The sequence below is a fragment of the Musca autumnalis genome, unplaced genomic scaffold, assembly GCF_047663935.1.
Source record: "Musca autumnalis isolate F117 unplaced genomic scaffold, ASM4766393v1 scaffold_1, whole genome shotgun sequence".
Lineage (NCBI taxonomy): Eukaryota > Metazoa > Arthropoda > Insecta > Diptera > Muscidae > Musca > Musca autumnalis.
The window spans coordinates 227,963,651-227,982,141 of NW_027411644.1; the positions used below are offsets into that span (position 1 = coordinate 227,963,651).

Genomic DNA, 18,491 nt, shown 5'->3' on the forward strand with positions numbered 1-18,491 from the left:
TCTATGGACCAAAATCGTAGAAAAAAGTATAAAAATAGAATATTTTGTAAAGTTTTTTGCTATTTTGACCTTTAAGAACAGTTCGTAGTGGGCTCCGATGTTCCACAAAGTTGTATACTGATATATTCGCTACATTATTGTGCATGAATGTTTTCTTGAATTTTGAATGGTTTAATTTCTATGGAGCAGAAACCGAAAAAAGAAAATAAAAATTGCATTTGTTTTGCTATTTTGGCTTTTAAGAACCATTTCTACAGGATTCGTATGTTCTAGAAAGTTGTTTATTGAGATCTATGGTACATTTTTGTAGTTGGTTGTTTGATTCAATTTTGATCGGTTTGATATCTGTAGGCCGAAATCTGAGAAAAAATTATAACGGAAACTTGACCTTAACGATTTTGACCTTGAAGATAAGGTTGAATGGATTTTATGTCTTCACAATTATTATTCTTTAAGATGAGAGCTACAACTTTGCCTCCACGAGTAAACCAAAATTCTTAGCGGTTTAGAAGATATGAGCCTGACAAAATGGTCCTTTTTGACATCAAGGCCTCAGGTCTTTGGGGGCCCATAACCGCGAAATTCGAAGTAACAGGGAAAAACGCCGAGACACGTGTCTTCTTATTTTTCGTCTTCTATCACGCTGCGGTGTCAGAATGTGGTTCATTTTCCATGACACAAAAAATTACACACAGTGTAACTTTCAAATGATTAGCATATGCATTTTTCGACGTAACTTGGCATGTTACCGCTGTAAATTGTCAAAGATAATAATGAAAGCTAAAAATTTGATGAGTTTAGAGAATATTTATTTCAGTTACAATCAAATTTGTCGGCATATATTTTTCGACTTTTTTCTACGAGCGGAACCACTGTGCTGTGGTCAATTTCACCCATTGAATACCCAGCAAAATGTTCGATGCCAAAGATGCCATTCAATCATGGGTGCAAGTTATCTGGAATGCCATCTTTTTAGCATCTTCATCGATTATATGAGCGTGGACCCCAAAAGATGCTATTCATTTTTGGATCCAAAACATGCCATTTACACCAATGCTTTGACATGTCATTTTCACCAATGCTTTGGCTTGTCATTTCTACCAATGCTTTGGTATGTCACTTTCACCAACCCTTTGCAATGACATTACCATTACGACGAGAGTTTTAACAACGTTGGTTGTGATTTTGAGTGTCCGACAACATCAAGCGTATTGTAAATAATTAATGTTATATATTTAGAAAAATATGTATAAATAAAAACCCAAAATTCATCTCTATTGGGTGTTCAAATGCTGATGAAAAGATCGGATCTTTCACGACTTCCTTTGCATTGGTTCAAAGGCTAATAAAAAGATCGGATCTTTCACGACTTCGATTGAACCAATGCAAAAGATGCCATGAAATCACGTCTTCGCATGGAACCCCCTCCTTCAAATTTTGCTGGGTACTATCCGATAATTTTTTTTAAATTATTTGCATTTTCCCTAGCCAAACTTTTTATTTCGTACAAAAAATTGTCAGTATTAAAATATAACTGTGATCTCTAGCGTGTTCATGGTTATACTACACACAATTAAAACTGTGGTATCCCTGTATATACTAGACTGTAATGTAATATTTATTGACCACTTACATCAGCGTAATTGGTCCCAATGGAAAGGTTAAGAGTTCCTCTTCTATATATATGTAACTTAAGGGGATGGAGCTTATCTTCCAGGAATAAAGATATGGTCATTATACTTAAAATTTTACCAATTTTCATGCAAAAGTTTTGGTCCGTTTCACCCGCTAAATATTAACTGATCATCATGTTAGATTGCAAGCATCTTCTTTGTTGTAAATTCAACACTTGCTTAAAATTTCGCGTCGACCAGACCCTCATCGCGACCTACAGAGCCGCTGCAAAATCGGATAAATTTTCTTCGGTCCAAAAAGAAACAAAGCGATTCGAGAGTAGCTGTTAAGCTTCAATTTTGTGTGGGAGGCACACGAAGGAGCAGACCGAATATTTTCCATATTCGAAACTGATCTGTCTGGAAGAATAGTACGATGTGCAACGTATGGGCCATATCGGTTACTGCAATCTAGAGTTATTGTGCGCACCATTTTAGCAATAGATATTGTACTTTTGTTGGCAAGATGCCTGAAGGAGTGGACCGATTTGGCCAATCGTGGAACTTGATCTAAGTTTGGACAAAATATTACAAAAGCCATAATTGGACAGAATCGGTTGATCCGTTCGAGAGTTATCGTGCGCTCCAGCCAGGCAAACAGACGGACGGACATGGTTTAATGTACTCCAAATTATCTGAAACGGATTCGTCCAAACTTGGGGTCTATAACCATTATTTCGATGAGACACTTTTTTGTCACATAAAAGTATATGGGGGTATAGTCAATGGCTTTGAGTGGGAGTTTGCACCCCCCACCATATTATGGAGGGTATAATTAACTTTGTCATTCCGTTTGTAACGCAGCCAAATATTAGTCGGAGACATCATAAAATATATTTAATTTTAATCAGTATAAACTTCTATGTCGATATAACCACATCCGCCAGTCCGTCCGTCTGTTGCAATCAAGATACAGCTCGCAATATATATGATAGAGCTTTGTAATACACAGGATATATGGTATTGAAAATGGGTCATGTCGGTCAACGCTTTTACCACGGTACCGCCCAACCTTCGGTATTTTCAAGGTCCTGGCTTCATTATCACACCGATATGGCTGAGATTTGACATCTAATCTTTTTTCCAGAATTTTGTCAGTGCAGGTCCAAGTTTTAATAGAGCTGTACCTCACGATTTTCGGTATTTCAAAGGTTTTTGTCTCATTATCACCACGAAACGACTAAAAATTGGTATTAAGTCTTCATTGGGGTTACAAATCTTTTATCCAGAAAGTTGTCGGTGTAATTCCACTTTTTGATATAGCCCTATAGAGCAGTGTCTCTTGAATTTCGATATTTTAAAGGTTTTAGCCTCATTATCACACCGAAATGGCTGAAATTTTGTAGTTAATCTTCTTTGGAGCTATAAAACATTTTTCCAGAAATGTGTTAGTACAGGCTCCCATAGTATCGCACCGAGCGATTTTCGGTATGTGCAGAATTTTGTCCATATTATTCTACAGAAATGGCTGCAATTTAGTATATAGTCTTCTTTGTTGCTACAAAACTTCCCACCCGAAATATTTCAGTACAGGTCCATAGAACGGTAGCCCCCATAGAACGGTATTGCCCGATGTTCGGTATTTTCAAAGGTTTTAGCCTCATTATCACACGGAAACTGCTGAAATTTTGGTATTTACTCTACGTTGGGCTACAAAACTTTCTCCCAAAAAGTCCTGTAGGTCCTTTTTTCCTCACAATTTTAGGTATTTTTAATGTTTTAGCTTATTATTTCTACAAAATGACTAAAATTTGTTATTTAGCCTTCTCAATACCTTTATGTGAGGTACCAATAAAACTCTAGGTCTTTGCCATGATAAACTTAATCAATACCTAGGAGGGTTGGCGTTTTTTGTTTGGGATGACGACTTCTATTTTGTTTTTCAAAATAGTCAGGCTTAATCCCATAGTCGTTGTTTTAATATTTTATTAAAACAACTTTAATTTATTAGTGGGAAAAAATTGGCGATGTTTACCAAGGGGTAAGGCAGGGAATACTATAGTTTCAGATCTCGCCACAGATCTTCATCAGTTCCCTTATTTCTTGTTTTTCAACAAGAAATTTTTATACCCAAGTGTCAATTGCTAGCTCAAATAGATACGTGCGCAAAGAAACACTCTGATCGAGAATTTCTTTGGTGCTACCTAAACTCTAGCAACTTCACTTGCAAACAAAACCAAATTTTTCCCACTGCTATGCGTTCGTCGATTCTCGACGAAAAAGTACATAACTAATTTGTTGGTATTGCATACTACAGCAATAAACAACATTTTGACGGTGCCCGGTCTCACAATTAGGAGGGTTGGCGTTTTTTGTTTGGGATGATAAAAAGTTTCTTGTTGAAAAACAAGAAATAAGGGAACTGATGAAGATCTGTGGCGAGATCTGAAACTATAGTATTCCCTGCCTTACCCCTTGGTAAACATCGCCAATTTTTTCCCACTAATAAATTAAAGTTGTTTTAATAAAATATTAAAACAACGACTATGGGATTAAGCCTGACTATTTTGAAAAACAAAATAGAAGTCGTCATCCCAAACAAAAAACGCCAACCCTCCTAATTGTGAGACCGGGCACCGTCAAAATGTTGTTTTTTGCTGTAGTATGCAATACCAACAAATTAGTTATGTGCTTTTTCGTCGAGAATCGACGAACGCATAGCAGTGGGAAAAATTTGGTTTTGTTTGCAATTGAAGTTGCTAGAGTTTAGGTAGTGCCAAAAAAATTCTCGATCAGAGTGTTTCTTTGCGCACGTATCTATTTGAGCTAGCAATTGACACTTGGGTAAAAAAGTTTCTTGTTAAAAACAAGAAATAAGGGAACTGATGAAGATCTGTGGCGAGATCTGAAACTATAGTATTCCCTGCCTTACCCCTTGGTAAACATCGTCAATTTTTTCCCACTAATAAATTAAGGTTGTTTTAATAAAATATTAAAACAACGACTATGGGATTAAGCCTGACTATTTTGAAAAATTTAATCAATACCTTTTCCTGTTTTAAGTCACTTCCTACTCCAACCTTCTTTAATCGTAAATATAATAGGCCACTCAATTAATTTGCATTCATATCATTTTTCGTAATCCTTCAATTCAAAGAAAATTGACAAAATAATCCCCCATAACCTAAATAAAATAAACCAATTCATATATTCCGATCAAAAGAAATCCATAATTGTAATCTATAACACTCACACAAAAAAATTATCGTTTTTTGAGATATGACACAACAACATAACAGATTGAAGAAAAATAAAGAGCACAAACAAAAAAAAAATCAGAACAAAATCTAAAATGGATTTCATATATCTGACTATACGTTGCCATCAATGTTGTTAACGTTCTTGTATTTGTTTGTATATACATATGTATATGTGTGGATGTACATATATATTGTATGTTTGTACTTACAGCGTATACGTAATGTCACCGGATTACTGGTGCCTTTGCCTTCAGAATTCACAGCCAGACAAGTGTAATCACCGGCAGATGCACGCGAAACGCTTTGCAGGACAAGTGATTGATCTGATAGGATAACGCCAGCTGATACATTGTGATGTAATTCTTTGCCCTGTGTTAATGGAAGAGAGAGAGAAAAAGAGGAAAAAAACATTGGTGAGTATATACGTTAATAATAAAACAACACGCATGTTAGTGTGTGTGAGTAGCATACAAGAAATCGTCATTGTTTAAATATTTGCTAGAAAGATGAAAACCAGAAGTAGTAAGAACAACAACGTCATGTCAACAGGGACCAAACGTGGAGAGAAGAATGCAATTATAACAAGTTTTCAATTCCCTGCAAGTGTGCCAATGCAAGTAAAGAGCTTAACCCCCCAGCACCAATGGCAGCGACGAACATTGAAAATGACATTGGAAATGAAAACAAAATGAAAAGAGGGATCAACCTGTATAGAAAAATCAGTCATGTGAAATGAAGAAAAACAAAAAAAAAAAATCAAGCACCAACAACAATAACAAAGTAAAACTATGACACGTAAAATAAATAAAAGTATATAAGAGGAATAAGTAATGTCGGATCATTTGTAAATAAAAAGAAATAAGGGGATAATAAATAACAATGTATTTAATTGTAAGTAGTGTTTACAATGAAAGCCAGATGCTGAGGTTCATTTAAGGCGATTACGGTTAATGAAGCACAGTTTATTCGAAAATTGAATATAATACAAAGATCTCAGAGATTTAACAGAAGTCACATCACTGATCTTAAAAGTGCATACCCTAATATACACACATGCAAATATTTTATATGTGTATAAAATATTTCAAGCATAAAACAAGTTATGAAGGTGGTGGCTCCATGACCTTGTATAGTCAAATGCCATAAACAAAACAGCCAACAACAATGTGTGTTCTTTGTGTTGTTTTTTTTTTTCTTTCGAATGAATCCTTGTGCTGGTGAAACAATTCACTTTGAGGTTTATTACTCAATGAAAAATGAGAGTGAGTTGAAAGTGCATACATGAAAGAAATGTAATATATAACATTGAAGAAAGTAATTTTACACTTTAATAATGAATTTTCAAAATTAAATCAAGAATGAAGATATGTGTATAAGAAAAATTAATTTGTTTCAGAATTGAATATTTTCTCCCAGATCTTATCTAAACTACAAAATGAACATCTTTCCTATCATACTTATGATAATTATTATGCCTTATTGGAAATATAAATCTCTTCGAAATTTTCAATTACATATGGGGGTTCCTGATTGAAACCGGACACTTTTTCAGGATGAGGTTTTTGATTTCCCTTACTTTTTGCTGTGGCTCATCAGCTGACTAACGGTTCCAGAGATATCGCGCCTTGAAAATGTAAAATTCTGTAAAAACTATGTGCAAAGAAATACTAATAACTTCTTTAATAATGGTACAAAAAGAAAAAATCTTTTTTTTTTGTATTTTTTGTTGTTTTACCAGGAAAATAAAGGAAAACCTCATCTTGAAAAATTGTCCGATTTCACTCAGAAATCCCCATATGTATTATATATACATATCCATGTTTCGCCCAGAAACATAACCAATTTCAATAAAATTAAATAAATATTTTCCAATGCTTATTTTGTGTAGATTTGTAGATGTCTTTGATTGAATTGTATCTGCAGAACTCGTTAAGAAAATGTAACTGAAGCTCTACTGAAGACATTTAGAGTTAAGTAACGGATTACTACATCTCTTGACATTGCTGGCAACACATGAAAGAGAAAAAAGAAAAGCCATGAAAACGACAAACGTGCAGGCAACGTAAAGCAAAAGAGAGACAGACAGACTTATGTCTTATTAAGCAACAGACAGATGAGAAACATTCATTTACGTTTTGTTGGTTCTGTTTTCTGGCAATAGCAAATTGTGTGTAATAAACGAAATTCTAAGAACTCTGAAAAACAAAATGCCAATTCCAATATTGTTGGCTTAGATATTTTGTTCAGTAATAAATACCAAACAAGAGTATCATTTCAGAAATGTAAGGACTTCTATTGCTTAGTTTGTTGTAAGGTTTCTAAAAATGTTTAACATTTTTAGGGGTTAAGTGTTAGCAATGGTTTTACATAGTTATGAACGGACAAAGCTATTCATTTGTGTTATGTTTACACTACACCTTTATATTTGTTGTAAAGCACATATAATAAGTTGTCCAACACATATTTCTGCCACGATTCTTATTTGGAACATTGATGTTATTATAACTTCGTTTGCAACCAATAGATTGTTAAGCATTAAAGAAAAAAACAACAAGTAAGAAAGACAATACCCAGGACGGACTCGACTACCTAATACCCTTAATCACATAATATTTACACGGATCAACATTTCTTTTAGGGTGATCTTAAAGTCATTTATCAACTGCCAAATCAAGGTATTTTCAGAAGTCTACATCTACTGCTTGATCTGTGCAATATAAAAGATTCGAAGAATCTTTTGAGCTTGTCGGAGGTTAAAATTTCTAGTCACCCTTTTCACCAAGGTGGATAAAAGACTTGTTACAACTCGGATAAGGAGCTAAATTCTTCAACATCAGTCTTATCTGCGCACATGCCACCACTGAAGGGACCAGCAGATCAAATACATATACGTTTTACAAGCCCGTAGAAAAAAAAACATATGTATGAACATAAAAAGCTACAAACCGAGATGTAGAATAGGTCTAAAAATTCCATCAAGGGGTTAAACACAAATCCAATGCCAGAAGATGGCGTTGGGGTAAAGAGGTAAAGATAACAATAAACCGTATAATGGTTTACTAGCTGAGCTGTTCAAGACGACACGCTAAAAGCGAGAACACAATGGATTTTTGTTGCTTATTTTTTCCGCCTCGCTTTGAAGCGCAAAAGTGAAATTGTACTGTTTTCAATAGAACAAACCACAAGGAAGCGAGGCTTCAGGCCACAAAGTTGAAAAATGTTGAACTTTTGAATTCTTCGCCTGGCTTCATTTTTGACATTTCGTTTCAACATTTAATTTGATATAAACACGTGTTCAATCTGAAAAATATAATTTGGCTATAATTTTTATGTTCTTCACTAATTATTTACGAACCATTCATATTAAAAATTAAATTTTATTTTATATATTGAAATAATTGTGTTTATAGCGCCCATGAATTTTACGCTTCGATGTGTGATACCAAGAAATAAGCGGCCTAGTGAAGAAATAAGCTAAGCAGGAATATTTAGCTAAGAGCTGACTGTGTCTCACCTTAATTATGTACATATACCATCTGTCAGAAGAAAGTCGTAACCGATAATTGGAACGTGAGCGTCATATGTCCCGTTCACAAGAAAATTAATAATAAACGTTAAGTTCGGCCGTGCCACTTTTTACACCCTCTACCATAAAATATTCTGAAGAAAAATAGAAAAATCAGTTTTCTTTCCTGTCCACAATTTTAAGATATTGTATGACCACAAAATGTCTAAAATAGGTCAGAAAATTTACCTAAAATGGCTTTAGTCGGGCGACACCTTTATATGGGATTTATATCAAAGTGCAGCCATATGTTGAAAATGTTTGGTAGTGAGGTTTTGTGAACACTGGAAACTTCAAATGTCAAATTACATATAGTTCGTTCAGCAAACGTAGCCAAACTCCTCAGAATACCGAAAATCGGGAGGTACGATTATTGGGGGTCATTCCAAAACATAGACAAATTTTAGTTGAAAAGTTGCGTACTGCAGGGAACCTCAAATAGCAAATTACAGTTAGTTCAATTAAAATTTGTATCTAAAATCTTAAAAGTACGGAAAATCATGCGGTACCGTTATATGGGGGGATATAAGAAACATGGACCTCTGTTGCAAATTTTTGGTAGAGAAGGTTTGTGACCACTGGCAATGTCAAATTACAAATAGTTCGGTTAAAAATTGTAGCTAAAATCAAAAAATATGGCAAATCGGGAGGTATCGTTATATGGGGACTATACCTAAACATGGACCTATGTTGACAATTTTTTGTTGGAGTAGTGTTGTGAATCCTAAGAACCATAAATTTCAAGTTACAGCTAGTTCGGTAAGAATACCGAAAATCAGGAGGTACCGTTATTTGCAGGCTATACCTACACATGGACCTACATATGTTGACAGTTTTTGGTGGAGTAGTGTTGTTACCCCTGAGAACATTTAACGTCAAATTACAGATATCACGGCCAACAAATGTGGCTAAAATCCTCAAAATACTGAAAATCGGGAGGTACCGTTATATGGGGACTATACCTAAACATGGATCTATGAATGCTGTTTTTGGTGGAATGGTGTTGTGTACCCTAAGAACCATAAAAGTCAAGTTAGTGCTAGTTCGTTTAAAAATTTTAGCTAAAACCCTTAAAATACCGAAAATCGGGAGGTACCGTTATATGGAGGCTATACCTAAACATGGACCTATGTTGGCAATTTTTGGTGGAGAAGTTTTCTGACCACTGGGAACGTCGAATACAACTAGTTCGGTTAACATTTTTTAGCTAAAACTCTCAAAATACCGAAAATCGGGAGGTACTGTTATATGGAGGCTATACCAAAACATGGAAATATGTTGACAGTTTTAGGTGGAGAGGTTTTGTGACCACTGGGAACTTCAAATGTCAAATTACAGATAGTACGGTCAACAAATGTAGCTAAAATCCTCAAAATACAAAAAATCGGGAGTACCGTTATATGGGGGCTATAACAAAACATGGACCTATGTTGACAATTTTGGTGTAAAAGTTTTGCGAACACTGGAAACTTCAAATATCAAACAACAGTTAGATCGGGTAAACATTTTAGATAAAATGCTCAAAATACCAAATATCAGGTAGTACCGTTATACCAAAACATGAACCTATGTTGACAATTCAGTGTGGAGAAATTTTGTGACCAAATATCAAATGACAGCCACGTTGCTCAAAAAATGTAGCTTTAATTTTCAAAATACAGAAGATAGGGAAGGTACATGGACCTACATATATCAACAATTTTTGATGCAGACGTATTGTGACCCATGATAACATAAAATTTCAAATTACAGCTAGTTCGGTTAATAATTGCAGCTAAAATCCAAAAATACGAAAAATCGGGAGGTACCGTTATGAAGGCTATACCAACACATGGATCTTTGTTGACAATATTTGGTGCAAAATTTTTGCAATCCCTGGGAGCGTCAAGTGTCAAATAACACCTATTTTTGTCAAAACTTTCAGCTATAATCTTTAAAATACTGAAAATCGGGTTATATCTTTAATGGGAGCTATACCAAAACATGGACGACCTGTGCTGACAATTTTTGTGGCGAAGTTTTTTGACTACTAATAATCTCAAATGTCAAATTACAGCAATTTTGGTCAAAAATATGTAGCTAACATTTTCAAAATATCGAAAATTGGATGGACCCGGGAGCTAACGAGAAGGTACATGGACCTACATTGACAATTATTGATGGAGAAGTCTTGTGAGTCCCAAGAACTTGAAATGCCAAATTACAGCTAGTAGTTCGGTTAAAACTTGTAACTAAAATTCTCAAAATACCGAAAATCTAGAGGTACCGTTATACGTGGGCCGACATTGCCCATCTTCGCACTTGACCTGGTTATGGAAAAAATGCACCGGGTGCAAAATTATAGAGGTCTAGCTCAATTATAGAGTGATTTACAAGATATATATAAACCAGACTATTTTGAAAAAGCAAAATTGCAAAAGCTATCCCAAAAAAACGCCACTAATACTCAAATTGAAGACACTGGCACGGTTATATTGTTGCTCTATTGAACAGACCAACAACATTTTGTTATGTTGCCTTCGTTGTAGTTCAACGACACATAACAGTGGAGAAGTTTGTTTTGTTTTGCAAACACTTTCGGTTGTGTGAGGTTTTGAAGTTTTTCCTTTGGTCACGCTTATACTTAGAGCTGACGATTGATGTTTGGGTATAACAAGTTTTTTGTTGAAGAATTTATTGACAAAATAACTTCAGTGGAAAATATCCACAAACAAGAAACAAAGGAACTGATGAGATTCTGTGGCGAGAATCGAAATTATTGTCTTCACTGCGTTACCCCTAGGCGAACAATGCCAAATTTTCTTCGCTAACAAAGTAGTTGTTTTAAAATGTTAAAACGGGATTAACAGACCAACAAAATTTTGTTATCTTGCCTTCGTTGTAATTCATTCGACACATAACAGTGGAGAAGATTTGACTTGTTGGCAAACATTTTCGTTAGGGTTGTGTGAGGTTGCCAAGAAAAAAAGATTTCTCATTGAAGTTTTTTCTTTGGTCACGCTTATACTTCGAGCTGACGATTGATGTTTGGGCATAAAAAGTTTTTTGTTGATGACGTTTTTGAAAAATAACTTCAGTGGAGAATATCCAAAAACAAGAAACAAGGGAACTAATGAGATTCTGTGGCGAGAATCGGAAATATAGTCTTCCCTGCGCTACCCCTTGGCGAACAAATTTTCTCCACTAATAAATTATTAGTTTTGAAAAAGAAAAACTACATATATATACTTTACAGTGACCTAAGTGATTATTTCAATGCGTTACTATGGTGGAGGATATAAAAACAAATCTACACCACGTAAAATTAGAATCAAAGTTTACAACCTGTACTAATGTATGGCTCCGAAGCCTGGGTACCTGCATAGGCAGATAATGCTGGTGTGTTTGATAGAAAAATCCTCCGAATCATCCACTATGTGTTTGTTATGAGGCCGACAAGTAGTTGCGCAAAACACACAAAGTGGTGAGAATTAAAAGTAAAGTCACCACTCGCCAAAAAAAATCACACCCTACCGTACACTGCGTATAAAAGCCACCTTGCTCAAAGAAGTTCCCAGTCATCAACATTTTCGGCTGTGGCAAGTCCCCTTAGCGTAATGCTGGCTTAATTTTGCGGGTATTTCAGCCATGAAAAACGTCTCTTTAAGTGGTGTTGTAAGGCACGACATACGGACTCGGCTATAAAAATTTCATTCAGCCAATATTAATCGACGTGCACTCATTGATGTAAGAGAAGTCTCAAGCAATGTATGCAAGTAAATAATTAAGCAACGTGTAGAATCTTACATAGTCGACCGTAATCCATGTTGTGCCTTTTCTTACAATTTACTATTTGTTACTTAAATGAAATTGATACTTGTCTTCCCATTATTCCTTCATATGCTTTCCTCTTCCCCTTCGAGCCATGACTGTTTCCTTATACATGGCAAAGAAAAATCCTTTAAATACTTTCTTTTTGTTGTAGTTTTTAATTTCTTTAGAAGAAAATGGCACATACATACATAAAGTGTTAAGTGCATCTTAAGCAAGATAAACTGTCAAATAGTTCATTTGTTTTGTTTTTTGCTTTCTACTCTTTCTCTTTTCTTTATGTACACACACATATGAAAACAGTTTGTCGTAATATTCTTACTTGACAGGAATAGTAAACCTTCTTGTTATTTGGTAATCAATCTTTTCAGGGATTTTGTTTTCATGCCATTTTCCTGTAGTACCACCACCAACAACAACATCAGTAACACCCCACTGCATTGCGATTTCAAAATGATGTCTGTCGTAAAGTAATTTGTAAATGGTGCCAGGTTTTATGTTGCATGAGTGGAGGAGTTAACTTCAACATTTTCGAATTCAATATATAAATGAATTTTCAGTATTTCCAAACAGTTGCTGTTTTACAGTAATTAAGCACACACGTGTAAATGTTGTATTGAAAAAATATTTCCTCAAGGATAATTTTGGGTTTTCGTGGCTTCTGTTGGTGTCTTGTATTTTTAAAGTACACATTAAATTGCTCACTCACTCACTCAGTCATTCATTCATTCATCCATCCATCCATTCACCCAATGAGTGAGTCTATTAATTAAGTAAATGTAAACATCATTTTGTTGTAAAACACACAAACAAACAGCAAAACAGAAAAATTAAATAAAGAATGTTAAATGAGCCGGAAATTGTGGCTAAATGTTTGTGTAAACTTTGTATGTGTGTGTGTTTGTCCTTTTTCAACGTTTATCTAGCCATGGACATTAATCCATTTAAGTTTTTGTGGTGGAACTGGAGTTTTTGTGGTTAAAACCGGCTAGTACTTACATTATGAAACCATGACATTTTATAGGGCTTTGGATTCGACTGGATGACACACTCAAAATAGACATCGTCTCCCTCTTTAATGTCATCTGGATTAAGTGATGATCCCATTTTCAAATGAGCTGTGGGTTGATCTGAAAGAGAAAAAAATGGAAAGAATGGATAAAGAAAAACATTAGAGGTGGGTTAGGCATAGCTGTCTATTTCTTAATTATTTTAATTGCCAGAGGCTGTTAGTATACCATGGTAAATTTATGTTGCACTAAGTGATGTTGAGAACAATGTTTTTAAAGTTGGAAACAAAACAAATTCAGGCCAACGGGAATTAGGTGTAAAATATGGCATGAATTTGGTTTTCCGGGGATTCTAATAAATTTCCTTAATTTCCTCCTTTGAAAAAGATTTTCACTAAATAATCCAATCTTCCCAATCTTTCCCATTTCGACTTCTATTGGTAACTAACTTCGTAGATAATTTATGAAATAAATGACACCCAATAAAAATGTCTTCCTTTTAATTCCACAAGGACAGCAAGAAAGGAAATCCCATTTAATCAGTGCCAGCCTCTATCTACTAAGTTACCACTTCACTTAAGATTAAGTTATTTTCTTTCAATTTCTCTTATTTCCCCATTTCTTGTTAGAGAGCATATCCAATTATTTAAGGACAATCCATCTTCATCTTTATCCTCTAAGTGTTGGATGAAGGGCTAGTTACATTTTATGACCCAAGCCAATGAAATCTTGATTGGTGTCTATCATGTCAATTGTTTAGCACTTTAAATGTTTTATTATCTATCTCCGTTCGGAGGGTTTCATTGTTTAGTGAAAAACCATTGTAAGTAGATTTTCATTCGTATTGTTTGTTCCTGGTCAAATTCAAATATTGGTCAACAATGTTGGAACTCTTGTTTATTTCACATACAATAAACATGTGCTCAAGTTTTTTATGGCATATTTATGGTCAAGCAAAGCATAAAAGGAAGACGAAAAAAGGGTTCCACCATACGAGGGAGTGTGTATTGTAAATAGTGTGTAATATACCACAACGGCAATCTAATGTCATTGATATCTACCCAAAAAGTGAACGAATGAAACAAATGAAAAGCGCCAAAGAAAAAACGGAGATTTTTTGTAACCCTTTGGGGAACCATGGCCAATTACATTGTCTATTGGTTTATAGGTTTTTTATGGTTTGACTTTTTTTTAAAAAAAAAGAAGTGTTTTCCATTTCCTTTTCATTTTTTTTTCCATTTTGTGAAGACAAAAAGGACAAACATTTTATTTAGTTTTTTTTTCTTTTGTTGTCATATTTCTATTTTTTGTATTTCATATAAATGCCAGCTTGTGAAATATAAGACTCTTTGAAGGTGGTCCATAAGTACGAAGCTGTTGTCAATATTTGGCATTTTAACTGGTCATATACTTTTTATAGTGTCATAAAATATCATTGCAAAATTTGCAGACAGATTAGTTACTAGTTGGGGGTTTTTTGCGTGACAATAATTTGAGAAGAAAGATGGGTATTTTTCATAACCACCACAATCAAATAACATTGGAGAAGCATATAGGTTTTTTATCAAGAGAATAATTAAAGAAGTTAGAAAGTATAAGTCAGCTGTGCCGATAGAGATATACTCTCAGCCTGTGAGTTTTTGGACCAATTTCTGAGGAAGTATGTATTAGCCCCCGAAAAAATATATACTTTTAACTAGGGCCACATACAAAACATGTTGCAAAAAATTTAAAAACTCCAGAGGAGTCTTTAAACCGCACTCTATCTTAATTTTGAATTTTGAAAAAAAATCAAATAGATCCTGGACGAAGGACGGGACCGATATAGTATATCCAACAAATACATGATTGAATGAAATAATACACCCTGCTAGAGCTATCTTGCGGATTTGGCATTTTAGTTGGTGCCATGAGGGTTTGTTGGAGCTTTCAGACCATTATCTTAGAAAGTATGGACTTGCCGCCGAAAAAAATCCGTCGTAAGGAGGAACGTAAGGACAACGTGCTGGAATAAATTTCAAAACAATCCGAAAGAAGCTCTTAATCTTAACTGTTTCCGAATTTTGTGTAGGAGGTACCCAGAGAAGTGGACCGATATAGTCCATATTCCAAACCGATCTATATCTGCAATGTTTGGACCAAATCGATTGCTCCCTTCGAGAGTTATCGTTCACACCATGTTGCAGAAAAATTTTGAAATTTTGTGGTGGAGGTACCCGTAGGGTTGGCCCGAAAAGGTCCATCTTTGAACATAAACTTAGTTTGAACAAAATATTACGAATGCCAAATTTTGGAACGAATTGGTTGATCCATTAGAGAATTATCGTGCGCACCAGCCAGACAGACCGACGGACTGACATGGCAAAATTAACTCCAAATTGTCTGAAACAGATTTCGTCCAAACATATTTGGGGTCTAAAACCAGTATTTCGTTGAGCCTAAAGACTCTTTAACCTAAAGGCTGAGGGTATAAAAGAATACATTTTAAATTTTCAGAATCATTTTGAAGGAATATCATGATTATGTTTGAACCTACGAAATCATGGACTTATACATCTTCTGTACGACAGCTGACTAAGTTGATCGTATACGATACGATAGATTACTAACTTAGCCATCTGTTTTACGATAGTTTTCTAACGATAGATGACTGAATTTGTTTTCTACTTTGTGATAGGTGACAAAATTGTACTCTACGTTAGATAAAAAACTTGGTCATGTACTCTAAATAAGATGACTAACTCTACGATATATCAATATCTTGGACATATACTCTACTATAGGTGACTAACTTGATCGTATTCTTCACGATAGGTGACTAACTTTGTCTTCTGATATACGATAGATGACTAACTAGGCCATCTACTCTACGATAGATGACTAACCTTGTCTTTTACTTTACGATAGATGACTAACTTGGTCATCTACTCTGCGACAGATGACCAACTTTGTTTTCTACTGTACGACAGATGACTAACTTGACAATCTACTCTACGATAGATGGCTAACTTTGTCTTTCCTTTACTATAGATTACTAAATTTGTCTTCTATTTTAAGATAGATGAGTAACTTGGTTATGTATTATACGACAGATAACTAATTTAGTCAACTACTCTACGTTATTTGACTAACTTGGTCATATACTTTAGATGACTAAATTTGTCATCTACTCTACGATAGAGGAATAACATTGTCTTCTACATTAAGATAGGTGTATAACAAGGCCATGTATTCTACGATAGATAACTTACTTGGTCATGTACTCCACGTTATTTGACTACCTTACATAAATGTTCTACGTTATTTGAATAAGTTGGTCTTCTACTTTACGATAGGTGACTGACTTGGTCAAAATCTCAACGAAAGTTGACTATCTTGGTCAGATAGATGACGACAGATGACAAAGTTTGTTTTCTATTGTACGATATAAGACTAACTTGGCAATCTACTCTACGATAGATGGCTTACTTTGTTTTCTCCTTTACTATAGATAATAAATTGGTCATCTACTCGACGAAAGAGGGACAAGATTGTCTTCTACTTTACGACAGATGACCAACTTGGTCATCTACCCTACGATAGATGACTAATTTGGTCATGTTCTCTACGTTAGTTGACTAACTTGGTCATGTGTTCTACATTATTTGACTAACTTGGTCAAATACTCTACGTTATTTAATTAACTTTGTCTTCTTCCCTACGACAGATGACTAATTTGGTCATTTTCTCTACGTTAGTTGACTAACTTGGTCATGTACTCTACGTTATTTGACTAATTTGGTCATATACTCTACGTTATTTGATTAACTTTGTTTTCTACCTTACGATAGATGACTAACTTGGTCCTATACTCTACGTTATTTGACTAACTTGGTCATCTACCCTATGATAGATCACAATTTTGGTCATGTTCTCTACGTTAGTTGACTAAATTGGTCACATACTCTACGTTATTTGAATAACTTTGTCTTCTACCTTACCATAGATGATTAACTTGGTCCTGTACTCTACGTTATTTGACTAACATGTTCATCTACCCTAAGATAGATAACTAATTCGGTCATGTTCTCAACGTTAGTTGACTAACTTGGTCATTGGCCCTACGACAGATAACTGGCTTCTTCATTGATGACTAACTTGCTCCCGAATAGAAGTTCAGTTGTGTTATGTATGTGATAGTTCCATACTTAGATGACATTCTAATATGGACTCAATCGGTCAACTCCTTCTGGTACCTCACCTCCCACACAAAATTTCGGATAAGTGCAGTTTAAGACCAGTTCCCGAATCACTTTGATTTTTGCTGAAGCAACTTGCATTCGCCGCCTCCATTACGACGGTACAAGATTCATCAGGGGCAAGTCCATACTTCTTGAGAAAATAGTCTGAAAGTTGCAAAAAAGCCCTATGACACCGTCTTTATTGGTTGGAGCGCAAGACATCACTCGAACGGATCTGCTGATTTCGTCCAAAATTTGGTTTCAGTTCGAAGATGGGTAATACCGGTCCACAACTTCCGGTACTTCCTCCAGTATTTAAAAAATATCACTGAAATTGTATGCACGATATCTCTTGAACCGGGAAACCAATTTGTTTCAAATTTAGGATCTCCAAGTATTTTGTTCAAATTTAGTTTAACTTCTAAAATGATCCATATCGGTTCTCTCCTTCGGGTACCTCCCCCACAAAAGTTCAACATTTGTGTCTAAGAGCAGTTTACGGTCTGTTTGAAGATCCTTTGGAAATGTATGACCCACTGAAGTGACTAGTGGGCGCGATATCTATCGAAAAGATATGACTCCCAAAATAAGATCCACGTCCATAATGGACTATGTCTGTCCATTCCTTCATATACCTCCTCCGCAACACTTTTGAATTTTAATCCTAATCCATATTTTTGTCGGCAGGTTCAAATATCTAAAAAGGGCCACAAAATTCTGAAAAGACCCTAAATATATTCGTGTCCGTAGATGAAAGTTTCAATTCACATAGGCTGAGGGTACATCACATAGGCTGAGGGTACTGATATTTTTTACTTGTTTTTCTTTTTTAATAGTAGAACAATTAATTGCTTTACTTTTGTCACAAATTACTTAAATCTTATTTTCCCACCTTCAAAACCCTCACTATTATTGTCGATTCGAAAAAAAGGAAAATCGAAATTAAGTCATTACAATATTCAGTGTTTCACTGCTACCCACAAACAAGCAAATAACTTTTGGCCAATTAACTA

General features: G+C 35.0%; 1 protein-coding gene across 1 annotated transcript in view; it reads right to left on the minus strand.

The window, feature by feature from the left end:
• Positions 1-18,491, minus strand: part of side-IV (sidestep IV transmembrane protein) — a 167,126-nt gene that overhangs the window by 72,712 nt on the left and 75,923 nt on the right. The window contains 2 exon segments of the mRNA XM_073963866.1: positions 5,083-5,242; positions 13,248-13,378. Coding sequence (XP_073819967.1) covers positions 5,083-5,242; positions 13,248-13,378 — 291 coding nt within the window.